This window comes from Lucilia cuprina, chromosome 2 (assembly GCF_022045245.1).
Source record: "Lucilia cuprina isolate Lc7/37 chromosome 2, ASM2204524v1, whole genome shotgun sequence".
Classification (NCBI taxonomy): Eukaryota; Metazoa; Arthropoda; class Insecta; order Diptera; family Calliphoridae; genus Lucilia; species Lucilia cuprina.
The window spans coordinates 5165642-5193141 of NC_060950.1; the positions used below are offsets into that span (position 1 = coordinate 5165642).

Consider the following 27500-nt stretch of genomic DNA (forward strand, 5'->3'; position numbering starts at 1 on the left):
TCTAGTCTATAGTGTAGTCTATAGTCTAGTCTATAGTATAGTCTATAGTCTAGTCTATAGTCTAGTCTATAGTCTAGTCTATAGTCTAGTCTATAGTCTAGTCTATAGCCTAGTCTAGCGGATGTTCTTTTCTGAGGCCAGATTCTAGCTCAATCTCAATCGTTTTGTTGGTCGGTATCCTTTGACTAAAACTTGCACACAGGTATTTCTTACGAAACTGTTTGCAAATTTTTGATTCTGTGCAACTTTATCTCGAACATGTGCATTTTATAACTTAATTTATATAGTTTTTGCCATTTTCCAAAATAATAATACACAAATAAAAATCAAATTCCAGCAAAAGAAATAAATTCAAATTCAAAAGATATTTGCAAAAACATTCATATTAAAGCTACACACTCAAAGTTCAAGTATCTAACTATTTAGAGGGAGAAAAAAAACAATTTGAACTTGTAGACAGACGCCAAAGGTCCTCGAAATAATGCGAGCGAAAAAATAGAAATGCCCACACGTCGTCAAAAACAAATGTAGCCAAATAATATGAATGTCATTTACTTTAGTTTAAAATAGCAGCAAAATTCACATCCTTAGAAATATTTAGCCAAATATACAACTGTTTTTACAATATTCACAAATGCTGTTTCGTTGATTGCATTCAACCATGTAAAAATATTTAAACGTTTATACTTGTGCCGGTTATTTTCCCCCCAAAAAAAAGTCATGTTCAGCAAAGGATGTTTTACGATAAAAGATTCAATATCTTTTATTTTACTTATACTTCATAAAAACAAAATGCCAACACAAAATGTATGCAACCATATTTTTTTATAACTGTCATTTAGCCGGGATGGTTAAAATATAAGATATTTTTAGACAAAAACATTTATTCCTAAAATATTCTAAAAATATTAGTTACAGTATTAAAGTACTTAATAAATATTTTTACTTAAATTTAATAACTTTTTGCTTTAGTTTTTTCAATAGCTCCTAATTTAAATCCTTTAGAAAAAGTGTAATTTTTTTGTGTGGGTGAGAAATATTTTTGGTTTTATTCACACATATTTGTAGTTTGCCAAACTTAATGACCTGTTAACTTTTCGATAATAGAGATGTTTGTGCAAATTCTAACACTCCAACCAGCAGAAGCAGAAAAAAATCTTAGTTTTTTTTTCGATTTTAATTCAACTTATAGTGGGAGTTGAGATAGTCTAGAGAGAGAGAAAAAAATGTTAAATTTTGTAGAAGAAGAAAAGGTTCCTGGTTGTGTTAACACCCTTTTAATGTTTCTGTTGGCTCATTATGTTGAAAGGATTAGCTAAACTGTCTGTAATTATCTGCTAAATGGAGGATTTCACTTCAAGAGACATCGATAAGGTAGAATTTTAAGTAAATTAAACAGAACTTTATTAGTTAGTTATGCTTGAAATTTTAGGTAATATAAACTTGTTAGTCGAAATGTTTTATTTTACATTAAAACTTGGAAAATCTAAAATTGACTAAAAATTCCTCTAAATGAGAAAATATTAAAAATCTGTGATCACTCGTATGTATTTGAATGAAAAGTCTAAATTTGGCTGTAAATCATTCAAAAACGTTCCAAATAAGATAATAGTTAAAATCTGTGATCATTCGTATTTTCCATTTACCAATTCTAAATCAATTGCTGTAGATCCATAAATTACTCTCCAATTGCAAATAATCTGCGATCAATGGAGTTTTGCTTTTAAAATCTATTTTTATATCCAATTGAGAAAATATCTAAAATCTGTGATCATTCATATTACCCTTCCGTTATTAATGACAAAAACCTACAATTGGCTGTAGATCCAAACGCCGATTTTCTGTGATCGGCTTAATCGGCAGAAGATCCTTTAATAATACTCCTATTGAGATAAAATCTGTGAACAGTAAAAGTTTCAATTAAAAACAGCATTTTTTATCAAAAACTCTAAATCGGATGTAAGTCCTTACATAACAATCCGATTAAGAAAATTGCTAAAATCTGTGATTTTTTATAATATCTTAATTTGTTTATACAATAATATTTCTATTTTTTTCAGTTCTATTTCGTTTCTATATCACTTTCAGATAAGTTCTAGATTAATTTAAGATCAGTTTTTGTTCAGTTATAAATCTCCTATAGATCAATAAATTTTACTACTATTTCAATTCTAAATCAATTCTTGTTTCTCTATCATATCTAGGATTTGAGATATCGTGCCTTTAAATTTGTAAAAACGCCATTTTTGGTCCTTTTTTGAAAAGTTATAACAGTACCAAGACTAATTTGTTTATAAAATCTTCTGATAGCATCTGATAGTCCGTTCTGTCAACTATAAAATACAGGCTTAACATCTGACAAATTTTCTTTATTCTCCGAGATATCTTTACCCTCATGATTTTCGGTTTATTTTTATTGTAATTGTATTAACTTTGTTATTATTGTTTATAATGAACAAAAATATTGGATCCACACCTATCTGAAGATGTTCCAATCACTTTCAGATTCGACTTAACGATGTCTGTATGTTCGTCACCTTCAGCGGATAATATCTCAGCAACTACATCACATTTTTAAACAAATAAAAAAGTATTTTAATAATGAAAAATGTGAAAAATGGCAAAATGTACGAAAAGTTACAGTTTTTATTAATTTATTGCTATATTAAGCACATAAAAATTTCGAAAAAGATAGAAAACATGTAAAATGTTAAGCCTTTAATTTAAAGTAACAAAATGAACTTTTTGATGACATACAACATTACAAATAGAGTTGTCTTAGTGCTTTTATGACATATCAATAGCCAATCTGAAGTCAGATTCTGATTCAACGCGGCCTTGATCTCTGAGTTAAAAATTTGTCGGTTTGTGTAAACGGCTTATTTCCAAATTGCCCGAAAAAATGATGTGCGATCACTAAAATTTTTTAGGAAAAACAATTTTTTATGTTAAAAAACGAAAATCGGCCGTATATCCTTAAATGATCGGTGATCATACTTTCCACCAAGAATTCATTTTTATCAGTAATAATCCATGTGTAAATGCGTAATTGACTAACTTGCTATTATAATCAATGATCAATTATATTTTCAATCAAAACTTATTTTTATGCCAGTTGTAGATTAATAAATATCGATCTAATTGTGAAAATTGTGATCGTCTATAATTATTGAATTTTCTGTAAAAAGTCGTAAGAACGGCAGAAGATCCTTATATAACGCCCAATCGAATAAAGGGACAAATTATGATCACTCCAACTGAGCAAATGGTGATAACCTACGTTTATTTTAATCGTAAAATTTAAATGCGATCAACTGATCTTCACTTTTTATGATGTGATCTTTAAGATCGCAGTTTAATGGGATTTTCGTCCGTTTTAAATGGAGTCTTCTGAATAGAAGATCGACAGAATGGTTAAGTTCTATACGATCGATTAATTACGATCAACTGATAATCACATTTTTTAAAATTATAACTTTTCTTTTAAATATTTATGTTTAGTTTGCTGTTTGATAATATAGACCATTTTAATAGATTTTTTTGAATTATGTAGATCGACAGAATGGTTAAGATATATACAATCCTAGGAGTATAACTGTTAACTGCTAAACTTCATTTATCTATTAGGAATATTTAAAGTGACAGTATGAGTACTTTAGCTGTTTTTATTTCCTTAATTTTACCTTTACTATTTGTTAAGGATTTACCATAGTCCATTTGCACAACAAATTTGTATGCAAATTGTCCTCTTGTTTATTTGTCAATTCATTTAGGTTTTCAATATGGTAAGTTGTTGTACTAACTCTGTTATCTTAACTAAATATTTTGTTTTGTTGAATATTTTGTCAAGTGGATTATATTGTCTAGTTTTTGTGTGTCTTTTTTTCTGGTTATTTTAACATATGTTTTTATGCAAATATAAAGATTTAAGCAATAGTTTTTGTTGAAAAAAATTTTCTTCTACAAAAGATTTGAAAAAAATATTTAAATTTTTAACTTAAAAGAACTTAAAGAACAATACTTTAATATAAAACTTATCTTTATTGTATAATAAGTATTTTTTGTTTAAGAATTACAACAACAACAAATCCTATTAATCTTTTAAACAGGATCTACATCAGTTTAAAAAATTAATAAAACAAATCACGTTGTTTAATTTTCCCCACTCAACTATTTTTTGTAGTTGCTGCTGTTGTTGGCTTTTTTCGTTTCTTTTCTTTAAATAGTAGAAATCAAATGTTGTCTAAACTACAACTTTCACAATAATAGTTTTCATAACCTGATTTAATTTGCAACTAACAATGACTACACGTTCGTATGTACATATGTTTATATGTATATATGTAGTTTTTCTACTTAAAGTTGTTTCTTTTTTATTTTCTTCAAAATTTACGCAAAATACTTATTTTGCATAATAATTGTGGCAGTTGTAGTAAAATACAACTGCAACTGTTTGTGCTTTTGTAATGAAGTGGAAAAGAGTGTATTAATTTATGATTATTAATGCGAAACTATAAATCTGATCTGATAAATTGATCATAGATTATTGTTTAATTCACAATTGGAGCGTTATTTAAGAATCTACAGATAAATTAAGATTTTTGACATGATTTCCGATTTATGATTTTATGATCACTGTTACAGTGATCGCAAATTATTGATGTGTTATTTATGGACTACAACCTAGAGTTCTATAGTTGAAACGAAAAGACTACTTTACGACATTTTTCATTTAGTTAAAAGTCGACTTTTTTGCATTTTATGAAAAGTCGATTTTTCGACTTTTCGACTTTTTTCATTTAATTAAAAGTAGACTTTTAGACTTTTCGACTATAAGTATTTTATAAATTGTCGACTTTTCGACTTTTTCGACTTATTCCGACTTTTCGTTTTTTTCGACTTTTTGACTATTTTCGACTTTTTTCCGACTATTTTTTGACTTTTTCCGACTTTTATCGACTTTTTACGACTTTTCGACTTTTTTCGACTTTCTTCTACTTTTTTCGACTTATCGACTTTCAGACTTTTCGACTTTTATTAACAAAGTCGACTTTTCGACTTTTTTCACAGACGATAGTCAAGTTATTGACTTTTTTGGAACAAAATAGTCGACTTCGACTTTTCGACTTTTTGGTTGATTGTTCGATTATTCGAAAGTCGATTTATAGAACCCTACTACAACCACATTTAGCTTTTAAATAACAAAGTCTATTTTTGATAGATACCATGAGTGATCATTCATTATTATTTTCTTTCAATTGTAAAAATTTTTTTTGCGATCTACAGAAAATTTACGATTTTGGTTAATAAAATTAATTTTTATGAAAAATTTCAGTGATCGTAATTGATCGTTGGAAATATAAATCAATTTTCGTTAGTTTCTAGATTAGAAGTCAAAAAATACAAGTGATAATAGATGATCGTTGGATATAAAATATTTTTTTTTATTAAAAATATGAGTGACCAATGATGATCGTTAGTTTCTCGATTAAAATTCATAATGAAAAATATAAAAGATGATCTTAATATACTATTTCAGGAAAAATATAAGAGTTTATAGAAGATCGTTGGATTTAAAAATCAATTTGAAAAATATGAGAGATATCATAATGAAAAATATGAGTGATCGTAGATGATCGTTGAATATGAAAACAAATTTTTCATGAAACATATGAGTGATTGATTCTTATAAAAAATATGAGTGATCATAGATGATCTCACTTCTTACAGAAGTTATCATGAAAAATATGAGCGATATTAGTTATTAAAATCAATTTTCTTGAAAAAACATGGGTAATCATAATTGGACGCTTTTAAGTCTAAAAACTACTAGACTTCTGACTAAACGTGCTGCATTGAGACTGGAACACATGAATGATCTTATTCTTAATTGTCTTTCCATATTTTCAAATCAGCTAATAAAGAATAGATTCTTTTAAATTCATGTAATTTAAACAATTCATTTGTACTCATCGCAAATATAGTAGTCTCTTCTTATCTTTTAGCTAATGACCAAATGTATTTGAAATGTTGTCACTCATTTGAAACTATTGCTGTTAATAGTTGTTGTTTTTGTTGCTATTGCGCTCTGTTTTTTTTTAACCATGGAAAGTCATTGTTGTCGTTGTTGCAGTCGTCCTCATCATCATCATGTGTTTGTTAGTCTGTTGTTGAACAGAACCTAAAACCACGCCGTTGTTTTGTTCACAGTTTCTATAAGTTTTATAACAAATTTGTATGCATCACATAAAACAATTGCAGTAAAAGCGGCATTTTTATTTATTTATTTTATTTTATAAACATTTTTTTATTAACTACATATGGCCGAGATTTTATTCTATTAAATAAAGGGGTTTTTTTGCTAGCATTTTTTAAAATAATTGAAGACATAAAATGCATAAAATTTTTAAGAGCTTCTCTTAAATCTTAATAAACGTTTGTGGTTAAAACTAATTCAATTGCGTCAACAGCTTTAAATACCATAAGTTATAATAACGAAATTGGTTTAAAGTGGACAATGGAGACGACATATTTGTGGCAAAAAGTCATGAGTTGTATTATTATTTGTACATCAGAGTTTTTCTCAAGCTGACCAACTAATGATATTTCCTCCAAAAAGTAAGTGATAGTGTTATCCAAGTCAGCAGGTATTTAAAATTGTTAAATTTTTACTACTTCCATTTACTTTAAATCATCCCATCCTTAATATAACCATTACTGCTTCCACAAGAACTAAACAGGTTGTAAGTTATTTTTCTACATATATTTTTTTTTATATTGACTTTTATTAGTTTTGAGATTTGACTATTAAACTCGACTAAATGGCTTTTTATGATTTTTAAACCTTGATATTTTGTTACAATTACAGTTCAGTTTTTTTTTCGCTCTTCACTACCATTTAGACATTGCAGTTGTAGTTTAATGCCAAAATAACACAATACAAAACATTACAACCATACAATACTAAGTCAATTTTTATGGTTTTATTGCCTGAAGGTTGGTTGAATGGCTAAAGTCATTTGTTTGTATCAAATTGCAAGTTTAACAGGTGGCTTTTGTAACATTTGCTACAAATAATATCCTTATTTTTCTTCCAACTCTCTATATGTGTATGTAAAGCGAACGAAAGGTTTGGGTTTTTGGGGAAAACTAGGAAAAAAATATGTTAGCCATTTAAATATGATTACTATGATGTTATATTTTATTGCCAAAGTTTTATGAACTTTTGTTTTTTGTTCACGACTCAAGTTTGCGAATTGATATGAAAATTAAATATAAATTAAAAAGTTTTTAATTACACCAAGTATTTTTTAATTACACCAAAATTTAAAATCGAGCAGACGAGAATGGCCGAAAAAGCTTTAATTTGTGATCACTCATATTTTGTATATATATAATGGATTTTTACGTACCTTTTGAAAAATGAAAAAGTACCAAAAAATCCACTTTTATCATTTACTCCGGGCCCTATGTTTATGTTTCTATGTTTTTATGTTTCTAGGTTCAAACTATAGAAAATTCAAAAAGTACCAAAAAAATCCCCTTTTATAGGTTAAGACTTACTCCGGGCCCAACATGCTTAACTTCATGCTTTTAGGTTAAAAATTATTTCATTCATTATTATGATTAATTGTTTTTCAAAGGGCTGTGAAAATATTTCACTGTATGAACTTTTTGTGTTAACTTTTTTAGTTTTTGTGATAGAAAAAATATATTGGTCGGTATTAGAACGTCAATAATAGTGAACAATAAGACATAATAATATTGTCTATAATATAATTTGAAGCCCGAAAAAAATTTAAACTAAACCCCATAACTGCCCGTGGGGTACATTCGCCAAATATATGTAATGCTTGTGATGTATAACAAAATTTGGTTAAAAATATAGAAAAAATCAGTAATAATTTGTTTTAATATTTTTGTTAAGTTTTTGAAATAAAGAATAAATATCTGGTTATAATGAATTAAAGTATAAAACAGTAAAATAAGTTTTTATTTTTGTAATTTTTTCTTTTATTTTACTAATGACAAATCTGCCCCATCCCCTTGGCGCATTTACCCCACGAATGAAGCGGTATTGCCGTTTTTGGTCAGTGCGAAAAAGTTAAAAAAAATATGTACATGAGGATGACTTTGGAAAGATTGAAAGGAATAAAACTAAAGCCAACATATCTAAGTATCCGAACCAAGAAAAAAATTATGAATTAAATTGTGGTTTTAATTTGAGGCCTCCTCAAAAAAAGTGGCTATGGTCCCCCTTCTACCCTAATTACTCACTCTAGGCCCCATATACTTAATTTCATGTTTCTAGGTTCAATATTATAGAAAATTCAAAAAGTACCTTTTGAATGTGTTGCCAATCGCAGCATATTGTTTTTATAAATAAGCAAGTACAATTACAATATTTAGTTCTTTACGTTTTTTGTTTGTTTGCAATTTCTGTCTGAAAAGATCGCAATTTTTTATACAATTTTTAGAGGTTGTCTCGGAATTTTGCTCACATCTCCGTTATTTATGGACCAATATCGCTAGATCGTAGATAAAATGTCTTATTTAAGCAGAAAGCTAAAGTAAATACCAGCAATAATCCGTTGTTACACGGATGGCTCTAAGTCGGGGGATTAAATGTGCCTGAGGTTCATATGTCCAAGGGACCAATACCGCTGATTTAAAATCGAATATGTGGGAAATTCTAAAACGCTGATCCCAGATAGAATGTCTTAGTCAAGGGGAAAACTTAAGCAAATACTAGCAGGAATTCGTTGTGACACGGATGGCTTTAAGTTGGGGGATAAAGTGGGTCTTGCAGTTTTGTATTGAAGACCCAGAAACAGAACTGTACCACCGTTTACCTAATCATAACGCAAGTCCAAGCAATAACGGAATGTGTTAATTGGATTAGAATAAATATGGCACACACAGTCCTTAATATATTAACAGAGGGCAATTAGGGCGATATCAGGTGATAGAAGTAAATCCATATTGGATTGTAAGAAAGCTTTAACTGAATATTCTCTCATAGGTAAGGTTTACATCATATCGGTATCTATTACCGGTCGCGTAGTGGGACGCTGGTATATGCTGGTCAGTATTCAATGGTTGCCTGTCATCCCGTAGAGCGATCTTTATGATCATGGGAATGGAACTGATGCTAAAATTGGTAAAACATCGGGAAAGTCTCCATATATTAGATATTTGTACTGATTTAGTGATTGATACATGCTGCGTGACTATTTGTCGTGGAAATTATTGGAATTATTTTGACTTTAGAAATTCCTATTTCCTTTGTTACATTGATCGGTTCATAAAAGAGGGATCCTGATATATATTGTGGGGTATTTCGGACTACCAAATATGTCTCTAGGTGCTGTTGCCAAAACAACAGGGCCATCTCAGTAGTGTGGTTGCGCGGTCTTAAAGAGGTTAAGAGGCAATGCGCTGGAATGGGTCATTAGATGATGGAGATTGCATTTTGATGTTTTTGATGACATCATAAGGGAGGACATTTCCGCATTGCCGGAAGATTGATTTCACCTGATGGTGTGAGTCATCAGCCCTATTGACTTTAGACCAGTGATTGCTTTTTCCTTGTCGGGGTTCGCATTGGGGATTTGATCCTATGCTGCCTGTCATTCCGCAACGGGGCTTCTATAGCAAGAGATTAGATAGCTCGAGTACTTCAACAAAGTGTTTGTACATATACCGGACCATTCAAGAACACCGTGAGATAAGGCCGTGCTCACGTTAAATCTTTCGACATTCATTCATCATATGGGTACCAAGCCACTCGAGAGTAGTCGGCAACGAAAGGGCGAATGTAACATCTTTAAAGGGAACGCAGCTCGAGGTAGTTAAAAGCAAACCCCTTAGACGTTTAAACAGCTTTCGCTTGATGTTGCTGGTTGACTACTTTATGTTATTTAAGGATTCTTCAGTATGATTATTGTTTACATCACGTCACTTTAATCTAACAGTGGAGCAATATGTCTAAACTATAACGGTTTATGTGTTCATTTAATGTTTCTGTAAGCCGTTTCACTGTAAAGCAAAAATAAATAAAATAACGAGTTGAAAAAAAATCTGACAACGCTAATATTACAATCCGCCCTAATGCAGTAAATAGGCTTTTAACAAACCAACTAAATATAAAATCCTTGCAAATTTTATTGTACTTAACGTTTGGCACCAAAAAATAGCGCCAAAAAAACAACAGGAAACAAATATCCGCAAGAACAAGAAGTCATGTTCATATTTGAAAATTGTTTCACTTAAAACTCAAACTCTATGGATTTTTTGCTCAATAAAGCCACAATAACAATTTTAACACAGAAACATACATGAAGGAAGGATATTCCAAAAACAATTTGTATGCATAACCATGTGTCATTTTTATATTTCCTACAACTATTTCATTTTTAAAACCAAACGGAAAATGGTACTTCAAATATAAATAGAAATATTGGGAGAAAACATCAGAAAATAAACATTTTATGCTTTTATAACTAACAAATGTGTATATGAAGACAATAAACATTAAAAAAAAAACAAAAGACAAAACAAAAATTTGCAATTTTAACATAAAAGCACCAAATAAATATAGTATTTATTTGAAAAAAAAGAGGGTAAATACAAAGCAAATGAATTTTATTTTGCCTTAAAATAAAACATAATTCAAAGTAAACGACATTTTCTTAAAGTTTTTATATTAAATATATTTTTCTTAACTCCCAAAATATTTCTACTTACTCTTGGTATGTGTTTGTATGTGGCGTATGGGTAATATATTTGGGTTTCTGCAGCATTTTAATCTTTCGCCTGATGATATGCTTAAAAAGCAATTAAAATGGATTAATAAAAGTTTTAATTTTAAAACAGTCTAAAACTATACTACAAAATATATTTTTACAAAAATTTTTTAAAAATGAATAATTAATTTTCCAGTAAGCTTTGCAGTTTAAACGCCAAAACAACATTTCATATGGTTTACCACAAATTTTGAAATCTATTTTTTTCACTATGGCCTTATAGTAGTAATGGTGATAGATATTAGAACTGAACTGGAACTAGAACTGAACTAGAACTGAACTAGAACTGAACTAGAACTGAACTAGAACTGAACTAGAACTGAACTAGAACTGAACTAAAACTGAACTAGAACTGAACTAGAACTGAACTAGAACTGAACTAGAACTGAACTAGAACTGAACTAGAACTGAACTAGAACTGAACTAGAACTGAACTAGAACTGAACTAGAACTTAACTAGAACTGAATTAGAAGTGAACTAGAACTGAACTAGAACTGAACTAGAACTGAACTAAAACTGAACTTAAACTGAACTAGAACTCAACTAGATCTGAACTAGAACTGAACTATAGAACTTAACTAGAACTGAACTAGAACTATAGCTGAACTGAACTAGAACTATAGCTGAACGAGAACTAGAACTGAACTAGAACCTACCTCATTCAAGAGAGGTGGACGTTCGATTATAGAACTGCGCCTTAGGGTACAACTTGTTAAACTCTGCAAGAATATTAGCGTTTGTTTCTATGACCCAATGAACGATTCACACTACTCAGACTATTCACGATCCTCGAAGAATGTGACCAGACTGACTGTGTCGAGGATTCTCGATAGATCAAGCGCCACTAGTACAATTATACCAAAAGTCGGTTTTAAGGTTTTTGCATGAAAATCGGCAATATTAACGATTATTGCTCTATCTCGATTTGATTTTTCTACTTTGGGGAACTTCTGGAAATTTTATATATTTCAAAAATACACTTTGAAATACTGACAGAATTTAGCAGTATAATTAAGTAGTCTTACTTTAACCCATTGTGCATTTTTCATAGTTAAGTACGTTGTGTGTTTGTTTTTTTTATATTATAGTTTATGGCTTTTAACAAAAATTGAAAACTATGTGGTTTTTATTTTCTTCGCTCATACATTTAACTTAATTACTATCTATACTATTTTTTTTTTTTTGGTTTTTTCCTCTTTTTTGATAACAAGAACAAAAAAATTGTATAAGAATTTATTTGACATTTGAATAAATGCGGTCTTTGATATAATTTTTAGTCTTTTCAAAATTACACACACAAAATCTAACTAAACAAATGGCTTTTAGGTTATCTTCTTGCCTCTTATCCTTAAATTTTTAACATATTTGTATTTTTGGTAAAGTGCAGTTGAGTGTGTTTAAGTTAAGAGTCATTTAAGTTCATTTCACAGCATTACGCCATATTTTTGCCATTTTTGTATAATATGTTAGAATTTTCCTTGTTTTAAAGCAAAATTTTTCAGAATGAGATGCTGTTTAATATGGAGTACGTTAAGGTATTTGATTTTTTTCCTTCTAGTAGGGATTTCTAACTTATTTATGATTTTCACTTGCAATATTTAATAAATTTTGGTGATGTTAATGAATATTTAAATAACTTAAACACTTTAAAATCTTAATATCAAAATATGATGAAAAGTAATAATTTTTCTTTTATTTGTATTTCTTAAATTAGTTATGTTTTTTCTTGTTTTTGTCCTTTTCAGCCAGATTATCAATAAGTTTTTTGCCAATAATCACAAACAGTGCTGTTCTTAACCGATATGGTAAAATCTTCCAAATAGCATTCTGCAATCGATGAAAAATCGTTAATAGATATATATACATAATTCACATTTATATAACCAACCTGTATTCCATGCCAAAAATAACCCGTAGTTTCATCAACTTTTCCCAATGTACTAACTGCCCATCGGGCATATTCTTCAGGTTGTGGTATAAAGAGATTGCCAAGCATTACTTTCTTCGAATAACTATTAATTTTGGTTACCACAAAATTTGGTGAACACAATTGTATGGTTATGTCCAAATTTTTGGTTTCTTCTTGCAAAGCCTTAGTAAAACTTTGCATGTACGCCTTACTGCCTCCATATACAGAACCATAGGGACAGGGTTGTAGCTCTATGCCGGAAGATATATTGACTATAAGACCTTTCACTTTTTCTTTACGCCACTTATTTATAAAATGTCTTGATAGCTGAGTGGCAGCTCCTATATTAACATTTATTACCTCCCACATATGTTCGGGGGAGAATGTGCCTATGGGACCAGGAGGACTATGGCCAATGCCCACATTATTAACTGAAATATAAAAGGAAGTTAATAGCTTGATATAGTCTAGGTATATATAGTGAAGTCAATTAAAACGTACTTAGAATTCCTATAGGATTTTCTGCAAGTTTCTTGAAGAGATTGTTGTATACTTCTGCGCCTTTGGCAAAATCACATTGCACGGTGCAAATTTGCACCCCGTATTGGTTTTCTTTCAAAAGTTAGATAGATAGATAGATAGATAGATAGATAGATAGATAGATAGATAGATAGATAGATAGATAGATAGATAGATAGATAGATAGATAGATAGATAGATAGATAGATAGATAGATAGATAGATAGATAGATAGATAGATAGATAGATAGATAGATAGATAGATAGATAGATAGATAGATAGATAGATAGATAGATAGATAGATAGATAGATAGATAGATAGATAGATAGATAGATAGATAGATAGATAGCTATTTCTTCATTTACCAATCTCTTCAGCTACTGCTTTTAATTTCGATTCATTTCTTGATATTAAAACAATATTAAATCCCAGGCGAGCCAATTCTCTAGCATAGGCTTTACCAATGCCATCGGTGGAACCAGTTACAGCTTAAAACATTAAAGAATAATTACACCTTTTTACGAGACACATTCCAAAAGAATTCAAAACACTTACCCGCCCATATGCCATATTTTTCCTTTAAATAAATTTCTTGTTGTATATGACGTTGCTTCCACGTATAATACAATAGATACAGTGGCGCTTTCAAGTTATCGTACAAATAGCAAAATAAAGCATAGATTCCAACACTTAATAAATATCCTTCAAACATTTTCTTTTATTTTCAACAATAAATATTTTCGTAACTTTTCTTTGTGACATTCCAAATACTACTGAAAATTTTGTTTGCAAATGTTAATTTTGAAAACATTTTATTGGGGGATTTGTTACTGTATTTGCCTTTTTGATTTCTTAGTTCATTGACAATTGTTATTTTTTTTTTTTTGCATTTGCAATTAGAATATAAATTAATTGATTAAACTCATTTGCAAACCTCTAAAGGCCTGTGTATTTAAATGTATTTATTTTGTGTTGAATTGACAAAAATTTTGTGGGAACTTGTAATTTTGTATGTAATGATTATTTTGTTTATTAAAAACATCTAAACAAGTTTTAAAATACAATATACAATATTTGTAAATATAAATATTAAATGGAATTTTTGTTGTCTTTTGTGGGGCTATATATAAATAATATTTATCCCAAAATTATTTGCAAATTGAAAATAAATTGTGTCAAGTGTTGTACTGAAAGAAGTATCGCAAAAATTTATTGAATTAATTGTTACTATAAAATCCATATTTGTGTTAATTGATCTAGTGGCCAACTGCCAGCTTAAAGTTTGTTGTGTTTTTTAAATGCATTCATATTTATTATTTAATTGTTTAATTAATAATAAATTTATTAGTGCAATTAAGATACATATAACCCTCAATAGAGTGATTTAAATAATTTTATATCGAAAAAAGTTTAGCTCATTTCAGCAAGTTAAGTTTTTTAAAAAGTGCATGTCAATTGAAGGTGCTTAAAAACATAAATGTTGTTTATTCACGTCTAAAACTTACTGGTGTTAAACTTTAATCTAATCAGATTACGGAAACCCAAGTCGCTAATCGATTGGAAAGATTGCAATTGGATAAACAATAGAACATTTTTAGTTTTCTAAAAAATGATAAATTATATTTATCTCAGATAGTAAGTTAGATAGATATATAGATAGATAGATAGATAGATAGATAGATAGATAGATAGATAGATAGATAGATAGATAGATAGATAGATAGATAGATAGATAGATAGATAGATAGAACCATAGGGACAGGGTTGTAGCTCTATGCCGGAAGATATATTGACTATAAGACCTTTCACTTTTTCTTTACGCCACTTATTTATAAAATGTCTTGATAGCTGAGTGGCAGCTCCTATATTAACATTTATTACCTCCCACATATGTTCGGGGGAGAATGTGCCTATGGGACCAGGAGGACTATGGCCAATGCCCACATTATTAACTGAAATATAAAAGGAAGTTAATAGCTTGATATAGTCTAGGTATATATAGTGAAGTCAATTAAAACGTACTTAGAATTCCTATAGGATTTTCTGCAAGTTTCTTGAAGAGATTGTTGTATACTTCTGCGCCTTTGGCAAAATCACATTGCACGGTGCAAATTTGCACCCCGTATTGGTTTTCTTTCAAAAGTATAGATAGATAGATAGATAGATAGATAGATAGATAGATAGATAGATAGATAGATAGATAGATAGATAGATAGATAGATAGATAGATAGATAGATAGATAGATAGATAGATAGATAGATATATAGATAGATAGATAGATAGATAGATAGATAGATAGATAGATAGATAGATAGATAGATAGATAGATAGATAGATAGATAGATAGATAGATAGATAGATAGATAGATAGATAGATAGATAGACAGATAGATAGATAGATAGATAGATAGATAGATAGATAGATAGATAGATAGATAGATAGATAGATAGATAGATAGATAGATAGATAGATAGATAGATAGATAGATAGATAGATAGATAGATAGATAGATAGATAGATAGATAGATAGATAGATAGATAGATAGATAGATAGATAGATAGATAGATAGATAGATAGATAGATAGATAGACAGATAGATAGATAGATAGATAGATAGATAGATAGATTGATAGATAGATAGATAGATAGATAGATAGATAGATAGATAGATAGATAGATAGATAGATAGATAGATAGATAGATAGATAGATAGATAGATAGATAGATAGATAGATAGATAGATAGATAGATAGATAGATAGATAGATAGATAGATAGATAGATAGATAGATAGATAGATAGATAGATAGATAGATAGATAGATAGATAGATAGATAGATAGATAGATAGATAGATAGATAGATAGATAGATAGATAGATAGATAGATAGCTATTTCTTCATTTACCAATCTCTTCAGCTACTGCTTTTAATTTCGATTCATTTCTTGATATTAAAACAATATTAAATCCCAGGCGAGCCAATTCTCTAGCATAGGCTTTACCAATGCCATCGGTGGAACCAGTTACAGCTTAAAACATTAAAGAATAATTACACCTTTTTACGAGACACATTCCAAAAGAATTCAAAACACTTACCCGCCCATATGCCATATTTTTCCTTTAAATAAATTTCTTGTTGTATATGACGTTGCTTCCACGTATAATACAATAGATACAGTGGCGCTTTCAAGTTATCGTACAAATAGCAAAATAAAGCATAGATTCCAACACTTAATAAATATCCTTCAAACATTTTCTTTTATTTTCAACAATAAATATTTTCGTAACTTTTCTTTGTGACATTCCAAATACTACTGAAAATTTTGTTTGCAAATGTTAATTTTGAAAACATTTTATTGGGGGATTTGTTACTGTATTTGCCTTTTTGATTTCTTAGTTCATTGACAATTGTTATTTTTTTTTTTTTTGCATTTGCAATTAGAATATAAATTAATTGATTAAACTCATTTGCAAACCTCTAAAGGCCTGTGTATTTAAATGTATTTATTTTGTGTTGAATTGACAAAAATTTTGTGGGAACTTGTAATTTTGTATGTAATGATTATTTTGTTTATTAAAAACATCTAAACAAGTTTTAAAATACAATATACAATATTTGTAAATATAAATATTAAATGGAATTTTTGTTGTCTTTTGTGGGGCTATATATAAATAATATTTATCCCAAAATTATTTGCAAATTGAAAATAAATTGTGTCAAGTGTTGTACTGAAAGAAGTATCGCAAAAATTTATTGAATTAATTGTTACTATAAAATCCATATTTGTGTTAATTGATCTAGTGGCCAACTGCCAGCTTAAAGTTTGTTGTGTTTTTTAAATGCATTCATATTTATTATTTAATTGTTTAATTAATAATAAATTTATTAGTGCAATTAAGATACATATAACCCTCAATAGAGTGATTTAAATAATTTTATATCGAAAAAAGTTTAGCTCATTTCAGCAAGTTAAGTTTTTTAAAAAGTGCATGTCAATTGAAGGTGCTTAAAAACATAAATGTTGTTTATTCACGTCTAAAACTTACTGGTGTTAAACTTTAATCTAATCAGATTACGGAAACCCAAGTCGCTAATCGATTGGAAAGATTGCAATTGGATAAACAATAGAACATTTTTAGTTTTCTAAAAAATGATAAATTATATTTATCTCAGATAGTAAGTTAGATAGATATATAGATAGATAGATAGATAGATAGATAGATAGATAGATAGATAGATAGATAGATAGATAGATAGATAGATAGATAGATAGATAGATAGATAGATAGATAGATAGATAGATAGATAGATAGATAGATAGATAGATAGTTATATAGATAGATAGATAGATAGATAGATAGATAGATAGATAGATAGATAGATAGATAGATAGATAGATAGATAGATAGATAGATAGATAGATAGATAGATAGAGATAGATAGATAGATAGATAGATAGATAGATAGATAGATAGATAGATAGATAGATAGATAGATAGATAGATAGATAGATAGATAGATAGATAGATAGATAGATAGATAGATAGATAGATAGATAGATAGATAGATAGATAGATAGATAGATAGATAGTTATATAGATAGATAGATAGATAGATAGATAGATAGATAGATAGATAGATAGATAGATAGATAGATAGATAGATAGATAGATAGATAGATAGATAGATAGATAGATAGATAGATAGATAGATAGATAGATAGATAGATAGATAGATAGATAGATAGATAGATAGATAGATAGATAGATAGATAGATAGATAGATAGATAGATAGATAGATAGATAGATATATAGATATATAGATAGATAGATAGATAGATAGATAGATAGATAGATAGATAGATAGATAGATAGATAGATAGATAGCTAGTTAGTTAGACAGTTAGTTAGTTAGATAGTTACTTAGTTAGTTAGTTAGTCAATTAGTTAGTTGGTTAATTAGTCACATCATGCGTTAATTTTGGAGCACACTTTCAACACGATTATTTTAAAAAAAGCTTTTGGTAAAAGTTTTTGTCTTAGCTAAACAGTAATTTATAAAAGCTTGGACATACAAACATATGTGCGTCTGCATGCTTTCTCAATAGAGGGAGACACATAGAGGCGAAACAAAATTTTCGAAATAAAAAGTTTTAGTTTCTTTTCAAGTTATATATTTTCCTAATGCGTTTTTAGCACTAAGACTTTTGACAACAAATTTTACAATCAGAGTTTCGCATCCATGTATTCCTCTACATCTGTTGTATGTTCACTCATGTTTTGAAATTTCTTCTTTCATTTAGTGATAAGGACAAAACTAACCACAACAAAAGAAAGCAAAATAAAGTAATTATTAAAAAAAATATATAAAAAAACAAATTTATAGACAGTTAATTTACATTAATTAAATAAAAACTAATTTTTAAGTGCAAATTTTTTAAAACTAGTGAAAAATCAATACCACAATTAACAAAACAAAATGTTTGTTCCATAAAATGCCGTGAATAATAAACCAAAATAGCGAAAAGAAAAAACATCCAATAATTTATCTTAACTGTGTCAGCTGTTTTTTGTGCAGTTCTTTTGTTGTGAATATTTTTGCTATTCAGCTTTTGAAGAAATAACTTAAAAGATTTACTACAATTTTTAACTGTAATTTTTTTTATCGTGTAATTTACAATAATGATTTGTAATAATATTTGTTTTTTTCTTCTTATTCATTCATTTATCATTAGTGTTTGTTTTTTGTGTATTATTTGATGGGTCATCATCATATGTTTTTTATAAAATATTTTTGTAATTTTTATTTAGTTTTTTAAGATATTAAGGTTAAATTTTTAAGTTTTTGTTTGTTGCCGGCTTTAGGTGCGCTATATTGGATGGGGTTGTTTTGCAGTATTGTTTGATTATAGTATTGTTATATACATACAAAAGATCCATCACAAGGATTAGTCGTAGACCAGCCGCGAATCCAGTTCGAACGTTTGCGGGGCATTTTCCTATTAGATTCTGAAATGATCCATCAATGTTAGACCCTTTGTTCGTCTGTTTATTAAAAACTGATGAAAACGCTGAAAAGCTTAAATTTTACACAAATATTCAGTGTTCATTCACTTTATTTGGTATTGACTATCGTTATACCTTTGTCCCTATCCTTACTTAAAAGAGAGAGAGAGAGAACTTTAGCATTTTAACTAATTTTAATTTAGAAAAATTTCGAGATATTCTTGGTTTACATCCGTGTAATTTTTCAAACGTGTATAATGAAGAGCTAAAATTGTACATAAAGAAGAGCTTAAATTTTAAACAAGTTCTCAGTGTTAGGGTTCTACAGTTGAAACGAAAAGTCGACTTTTCGACTTTTTGCATTTTATGAAAAGTCGATTTTTCAACTATTCGACTTTCTTCATTTAAATAAAAGTCGACTTTTAGACTTTTCGACTATAAGTATTTTATAAATAGTCTACTTTTCGACTTTTTTCGACTTTTTGACTATTTTCGACTTCTTTCTACTTTTTCCCGACTATTGTTTGACTTTTTTCGAGTTTTTCCGACTATTTTAGAGTTTTTTGCTTTTTTTTACACATTTTTAAAATTTTTGACTTGTTTCTACAATTTTCGATTTTTCGACTTTTTCCGACTTTATTCGACTTTTTCGACTTTATTCGACTTTTTCGACTTATCGACTTTTTTCGACTTTCAGAATTTTCGGCTTTTTTTCGACTTTTATTCACAAAGTCGACTTTTCGACTTTTTTCACAGACGATAGTCGAGTTATCGACTTTTTTGGAACAAAATAGTCGACTTCGACTTCGATTGTTCGATTATTCGAAAGTCGATTTATAGAACCCTATTCAGTGTTCATTCACTTTATTTGGTATTGACTATCGGTCTTTCACCCTAGCCTTACTTAAAACAGAGATAGAGAACCTTTGCATTTTAACTAATTTCAATTTAGAAAAATTTCGAGATATTCTTGGTTTAAATCCATGTAAAAAAAAAGTGTTTAATGTAATTTTAATAACATTTAAAAATTACAAAATAACTAAAAACGTTTAAAAGTTTAAACTAGACTCAAAACATGCAATACAAAAATGCTTCCTAGTTGTGTGATATTGTTAATGTATGAAGCGTAACCTATACGTCCCCCTTAACCGATATTTTTAAAACAATACTATTCACTGTCTGTAGTTAAAGTTTTTTTTCGGTTTGGCACACATTCCACAAAAGGACAGTTGGTTTGTTCAAACACTTTAAAATTGTAATTTTGTTTTTAAAAGCTGCTGTTTGTTTTCGCTGTTCAAAACTACCAAAAATAAATATTACCACTTCTGCAACCAGCAGTCAAGTCTCGGTATATGTTAAAGATAAATTGTCTGAACACAACGTAGCAACATAGCAAAGTAAAGTAAATGTTGCTTAAACAAAAATTGAAAACATAAATAAAATAAAACTTAATTTAAAAGCTAAAAAACAGATTCGTTTGTGAAAAAAAACCACGGCTTGAAGTAAACTTAAACATGTAAAATACAAAATAACTAAATAAAAGATCAGTCGTCAGTGCGTGTTTAATCAAGCTGGCGAACGGTTCGAAAAACTAAATGTTATTTAAATAAAATAAAATAAATTGTTTAGATTTAATAAAAATTACAACAAATTTAATTGCAACAGTATTAAACATAATAAAGTAGTGTTCATAAAAGATAAGAAATTATAGTAAAAGCTAAATTTTTATTGATAACAAAAAAGCTATATTATTAAAACTGTGATAAGACCCATTAAATACATATAACACAAATATTATTTTGCAAATCATTAAAAAAAAAAAAACCTAAAACAAACATGTTAGAAACTCAGGAATTACCATTGATTTCATACCTCTTCAGCATGGCGTGCATTTGTCAATTATTTTCATTGGGCATTTATTTTATTGGATTAGCGGCAGTGGCTCTTTTCTTATTCGATAATTTTAAATCGTTAATAAGCATAATAAAATCTGTATTGGAACCGTATTTTCAACCTCATTTGCCACAAAATTTACTGGATAAATATGGAAAATGGGCAGGTGAGATTAATGAAAATTATAAAAAAAAGAAAGAACATACATGAAAACCTTGAATAGTGAAATTTCAAATATTTTAAAGTACTATGTTAATTAAAACAATTAAAATTTAACCACCTGTATGTATATATTTTAAAGAATATTTTTGAAAGAAATTTAAGTTCAATTTAAATATAAATAAATCAGTCAGTGACAAATTAAGAATGAAATTAAGAACTTTGTTCTATAAAATCATCAACAAAACTTTTTTGTGTAAATAGGAAGTACATGCATAATTTGGAATAAATTAACTAAGTACATATAGATATTGGCTTACTATGAACATTCGTCAGTCTCGATATTTAGCTATATATACTAATGCCCAAAGTATTGAGTCATAGGGCCGGTTTCTCTAAATTCGAAATGTTAGTTCGCATTTAGAGGAACATGAGCCTGTTCCTCTAAATTAATTTAAAATAATATTGAATACCGAGTACAAACTGAACATTGATTTCTATCATAAAAATATGAAATTAAAAATATTGTTCTAAAATTATAGAAATTTGACTACGAATAGCGAAATTGATCACCTATCGTGTGGTGTTCCAAATGACTCTTAAAACTTTTCAATAACTCGCTTGAATTTATCGGTATTATTATAAGAAAAATTTATTCTATCTATCTATCTATCTATCTATCTATCTATCTATCTATCTATCTATCTAGCTATCTATCTACCTATCTATCTATCTATCTATCTATCTATCTATCTATCTATCTATCTATCTATCTATCTATCTATCTATCTATCTATCTATCTATCTATCTATCTGTCTATATATATCTATCTATCTAACTATCTATCTATCTATCTATCTATCTATCTATCTATCTATCTATCTATCTATCAATCTATCTATCTATCTATCTATCTATCTATGTATATATCTATCTACTAGGTAGATAGATATTTCAAATTTAATACAAATTCTTCAATTTAATGAAAATTCTAAATTTAACTAGTAATTCCAATTCTTACTAGAAATTTTAAATTTTGAAATTTCAAAAAAAAAACAAAATTTTACTTGAAATTCCAAATTTCATTAGAAATCATAATTTCACTAGAAATTCAAAATTTTACAATACATTATTTTTTAAATTCGAAATTTTGCTATAAAATCAAAATATTACAATAAGTTCAACATTTCACATGAATTCAAATATTCGAAAAAATACACCAACAATTCGAAATTTTACTAAAAATTCAAAATTTTCGCTGGAAATTCAAAATTCCATTAGAAATTCAGAATTCCATTAGAAATTCAAAATTTCACTAGAAATTCCAACTTTCACTAAAAATTTCAAATATTACGAAAAATTAAAAATGTAACTAAAAATTCAAAATTTCACTAGGAATACAAAATTTTACTACAAATTCAAAATTTCACTAGAAATTGAAAATTTCACTACAAATTCAAAATTTCACTAAATATTCGAAATTTCACTAAAAATTCAAATTTTCACTAAAAATTTCAAATTTCACTAAAAATTACAAAATTTCACTAAAAAGTCAAAATTTCACAAGAAATTTATTTTCTCAAAATTGACATTTTCACTAAAAAAAAATTTGAAGTTTTACTAGAATTAGAAATTTAATCAGAAATTTATTTATATTTAAATTCTTCCTAATAATGTTAAGACTATAGAGATGGACCAAATACTGTTTTTTTTTATATGATCAAAGCAATAATGTCAATTTAACCCATATTTAGTAAGTTGTTTTTGATAAAATCAAAATAAAGGTCAAGTTCAACATAACAAATTCATTATCAAACTACTTAATTGAAAACAACAACAAAAAATTGATTAGGCCTTTAAGCGTTAGCTGGTTACAATTTGGTATAATTTGAATATTTGTTTAGATAATTTTTTTTAAATGAAAAAAAAGACAATTTTACAATAAATTTTAAAAAATCTTGAAGTATTGCAATCAAAATTGTTTATGTATTTTTGCAGTTTATTTTACATAAACAAATAATATTTGTTAACTTTTTAATAAATATTTGCAAAGTAATTTAATAAACAAAATACTTGTTTAAACAATATTTGTTAAATTTTATTTTTTAGGAAATGAAAAGTGTTGTAAGCGAGTAGTAAACTACTAAATCTGAGTTTACAAGGTTTACTCTATAAGTCTGCCTGTTTAATTTCTATCAACAGAGAAGTAAATATTTTATTTTTGTAAAAATCAAACGATATTGAGTTTTATATATATTATTTAATCGTGAAATGGTGCTTGAATAAATTTTAAAAACTTTAAAAATTTTCTATAAAACTTTTAAGATGAAAGTGAACGATAGATATATTACTAAAACTGTTACAGTCATTCAACTATTGGTAGAAATAAAAAAACAACAACAACATTAATTAGTTTAAACAAAAAATCAAAACTTTTAAGCGACCAAACAGTATTAACCGGCTTTTTACGCTTCTCTTGTTTTAAGCTGCATGTTTATGTTAAAGCGTTACTAACGTTTTTTCTTCATTTCTTTGTTTTGTTTTTTATTTTCTTAATTTTGTTTTATTTTAGATTTTTTTTATTATTATTGGATTTTATTTTTATTATAATAGATTAAAGTTTTATTATTAACTATATTTAGTTAATATTGCAGCTGCCAAGTTAATGACCTTGTATTGTTTAAAAAAAATATTTTTTTCTTAAAATTTACGCACTTAAATTGTGTGTAATTGTTTCATTCAAAATGTTAAGGTTTTATTACTATTCGTAGTAGTAATTAAATATCAAATTGTGCGATTTTATAAAAAAAAAGGAAGAGAAAAAAAATTCAAGTTCAAGATGTTAATAAAGCGAGTAAAAAACAACGTATTTTTTATGTTAATTATAATTTAATGTGTAACAAATTTAACTAAACAGTTGTAATATTATTTCTATTAAGTTTAATGTTTCCAAAAGTTCGTTACAGTTGCCTTCCGTAAGAAGTACAAAAATATGTCATTAAATTTTTTTTCATAGATTTCTATTTTTGTTTTAAATTGTTTATTTATATATTTTTTTAATTTTGCATAATATTATTATAAATTAAATGATACGCATACATCAATCTAATACATATTAAACAAAATTTCAAAAAAAATTAAAAGGTCTTCCAAAATTCACGCTGAAAGTTGAGCACCAATAAAAAAGCTATTTTTTATTAAAATTTTTAGTTTCGATATAAAAGAAAATTTTATGAAATTTCGTATTTAAAAAAAGGTATCTAGTGAAATTTTGGATTTCTGGGAAATTTGTAGGGAAATTTTTAAAATTTCATTAAAAATTAAAAAATTTTTAATAAAACTTCAAATTTGTAGTGATATTTGATAGTTTCGATCAAAGAATATAAAGATATTGGGGCTTTTCAGTTGGTACATAAAGGAGTTGTCATTCGGTACCACACTCTGAGAATGTATTGGTAAAATTGATTCCAAACCTACATAGTTGCATAAAAACGTAATTAAAAATTTCATGAAAATTTCGAATTTCTGTTGACATTATGCATTTGGAACTTTCAGTATAATTTGCTTTTCAATACAGAGCCGAAAGTTTACGAAATCTCTCTTGAACAACAAGATGTCAAAGTGTTTCAAGTGAACACCTAATGTGTTGGCATTACTTTACTGTGATACTTTTCAAACTGATCAGATGACTAACCACCGCCCCTTTGTGTAAATTACATGCCGATGACAATTTTTGTACATTTACCAGCACTTTAGTCAAGTCTAATCTTTGATCATTGCTGCTTTGTGGCTTAACTTTCAAGATGCAAAAACCATCACTTCTGCAGATGAGATGGCCTCTGTTGAGTCAGAAACAGTCTCTAGAAATGTATTCGGTAAACCGAAACACCATCAAATAAGCCGAGGACTTTATTGTTATTCGATATCTAAACTCTGACAATTTCTTAACTTTAGATAGTCAAAACCATCATTTCTGCAGATGGGATGATCTCTGTTGAGTCAGTAACAGCATCTAGAAACGTATTCGGTAAACCGAAACATCATCAGAAAAGCTGAGGACTTAGTTGTTATTCGCAGAGAATTGAGTAAACCCTAGGCAAGAAAATTCAATAATATCACTCGTACATTTCTCACTCATTCGATACACACATAGAGAAAAACATCTGGCACGCCCACTCTTAATATACGGATAAGATCTGTATATACGTACAATCATCTTATATCTATACAATTATCACGAACTCATTGCCAATAGTACCGAACTTATCCCCAATTATAGACTTTACCTTACATCAGCTGATGTGAGAAAATCACCTAGAATCGTATTCTGTAGATCAGAACTTTGTTCTTATTTGACAGAACCGAGTAACCCTGTACATACCTGGACAAGGATAGAAAATTAATAGAACACTTCTCATTCTTCGACACACCCATAGAAAACAAAATCTGACACATTCACTCTAAGTATACGAACGGTCAAGATTCGTATATCGTTACATTCATCATACACACTTAACACCAACTCTTATAGCATCGAACTTATCCCGAATTTTAGACTTTACCTTACATCAGTCATTTAACCGATATCTCATACCGCGAATTTGTGTTTAAATCACATGCACTACGTGAAAGCCTATCCAATAACCGGGATAAGACGAAGTCTATAACACTGCCCTGCGAGCTTCCGCTTCATGTGGTACCAGATTCTGTAGTTCTCTAGTTGAACCTCATGTCAAATCATTACAAGCAAAGACAGAGGATACATTTGACCATCATCAGTATATAGTCCCGAAAGACTATATATGTGATTGCAATCCCGGGGAAAAGAGACTGGAAGCGTATCTTTTCCCCGGAATTGCAATTACAACAAAATATGGTCTTTCATCATCATCAAATAAACTTGTTGAGTGTGCAACAAAACGATTCAAATATCAGCTTTACGAAAACCTTCCTAGACTGAACAAAGATTTCTACTGATTTTCAAAAATGTTAAAGCATTCACAGCGTGCTGATATCCTCTGAAATTTCTACTAAATTGAATAGATATTGGTACTTTGCGAAAGTTAAAGATCTGAAACTTTGTCGAAATTATGTTTAGGAAGAATTTGTACATTTTCAGAATAGCAGATAGAATTTTAAAAAACAGATTCAATACAATCACACTTAAAGAGCAACTTAGAGCAAATTGAAATGATCACCAAGATTGCATTCGAAACAACAGTTATTAAAATTCCTATCATGTTAAGAAGTTTGTTAAGATCATAAAAATATGGGCCCAAGACCCATCCTCAACGCATTTAATTATATTTATTCACTTCAAACTAACAACAACAAATCACTTCGGTTTATTTACACAACAAATCACTCACTCACATTTGTATATTATGCAATTACAATAATATTGCATACAATTTCAAATGTTGTTGCTATTTTCAGTTAATCTTACAAATAACGTACTTTTTATACATTTATTTAACTAATTAACATAAAAGCGTTAATTACTACGGTTTTTTTTACCATAAAGTTGTGTGGTATTTAAATTTAATGTGTTTAATGATGCTGATGACAATGATGATGTTTGTGGTAAAAATTGTTGTTACTTTTTCTTTTACTGTTTATTTTGTTTTTCTTCTTAACAGTTATTACCGGAGCCACCGATGGCATTGGCAAAGAATATGCTAAAGAGTTGGCTAAACAAGGAGTTAATGTTGTGCTCGTTTCACGTACTAAAGAAAAATTAATTGCAGTATCAAATGAAATTGGTATGTAAAACAACAAAGAGATTAGAGCCAAATAAAACCACAAAATTAAATGTATTTATTTTTTTTATCTAATTACAGAAGCCGAGTATAAAGTTAAAACAAAATGGATTGCAGCCGACTTTTCAAAGGGCAGAGAGATTTACCAGCATATAGAAAACGAATTGGCGGGTATACCAGTGGGTATATTAGGTGAGTTGTATGAAAATTTGGTATTTCATAATTTGAAATGAAATTTCATATTTTATCTTTTAGTCAACAATGTTGGTAAAATGTATGATTATCCCGATGAATTGGAGAAAATTCCCGAAGATGTATTATGGGATTTAATTAATATTAATGTTGGTGCAGTCACTATGATGACACGCATGTTAATACCTCAAATGAAGAAACAAGGTAAAGGAGCCATTGTTAATTTATCATCAGGCAGTGAATTACAACCT

General features: G+C 28.3%; 2 protein-coding genes across 3 annotated transcripts in view; one reads left to right on the forward strand and one right to left on the reverse strand.

The window, feature by feature from the left end:
* Positions 1 to 12460: 12460 nt before the first annotated feature.
* LOC111683227 (very-long-chain 3-oxoacyl-CoA reductase-like) lies at positions 12461 to 16850 on the reverse strand. The gene is made up of 9 exons (XM_046946948.1): positions 16335 to 16850; positions 16145 to 16267; positions 15259 to 15369; positions 14988 to 15188; positions 13792 to 13956; positions 13602 to 13724; positions 13217 to 13327; positions 12695 to 13146; positions 12461 to 12633 (listed from the first exon to the last, which is right to left on the reverse strand). Exons 1-9 carry the CDS (start codon positions 16489 to 16491, stop codon positions 12517 to 12519), a joined length of 1560 nt encoding a protein of 519 aa, XP_046802904.1. The 5' UTR covers positions 16492 to 16850; the 3' UTR covers positions 12461 to 12516.
* A 1898-nt stretch (positions 16851 to 18748) lies between these two features.
* LOC111683222 (hydroxysteroid dehydrogenase-like protein 1) overlaps positions 18749 to 27500 on the forward strand; it is a 9323-nt gene continuing 571 nt past the window's right edge. Inside the window, exons 1-5 of one of the 2 annotated variants that reach the window (XM_046956246.1) lie at positions 18749 to 18891; positions 21126 to 21304; positions 26938 to 27060; positions 27139 to 27249; positions 27313 to 27500. The exon at positions 27313 to 27500 is cut by the window's right edge and continues 261 nt beyond it. In XM_046956246.1, the coding sequence (XP_046812202.1) occupies positions 21127 to 21304; positions 26938 to 27060; positions 27139 to 27249; positions 27313 to 27500 (600 nt within the window). In that variant the 5' untranslated portion in view covers positions 18749 to 18891; position 21126. Of the gene's footprint in view, positions 18892 to 20627; positions 21305 to 26937; positions 27061 to 27138; positions 27250 to 27312 lie in introns of those variants that run through there. The other variant, XM_023445278.2, reaches the window with a different exon arrangement.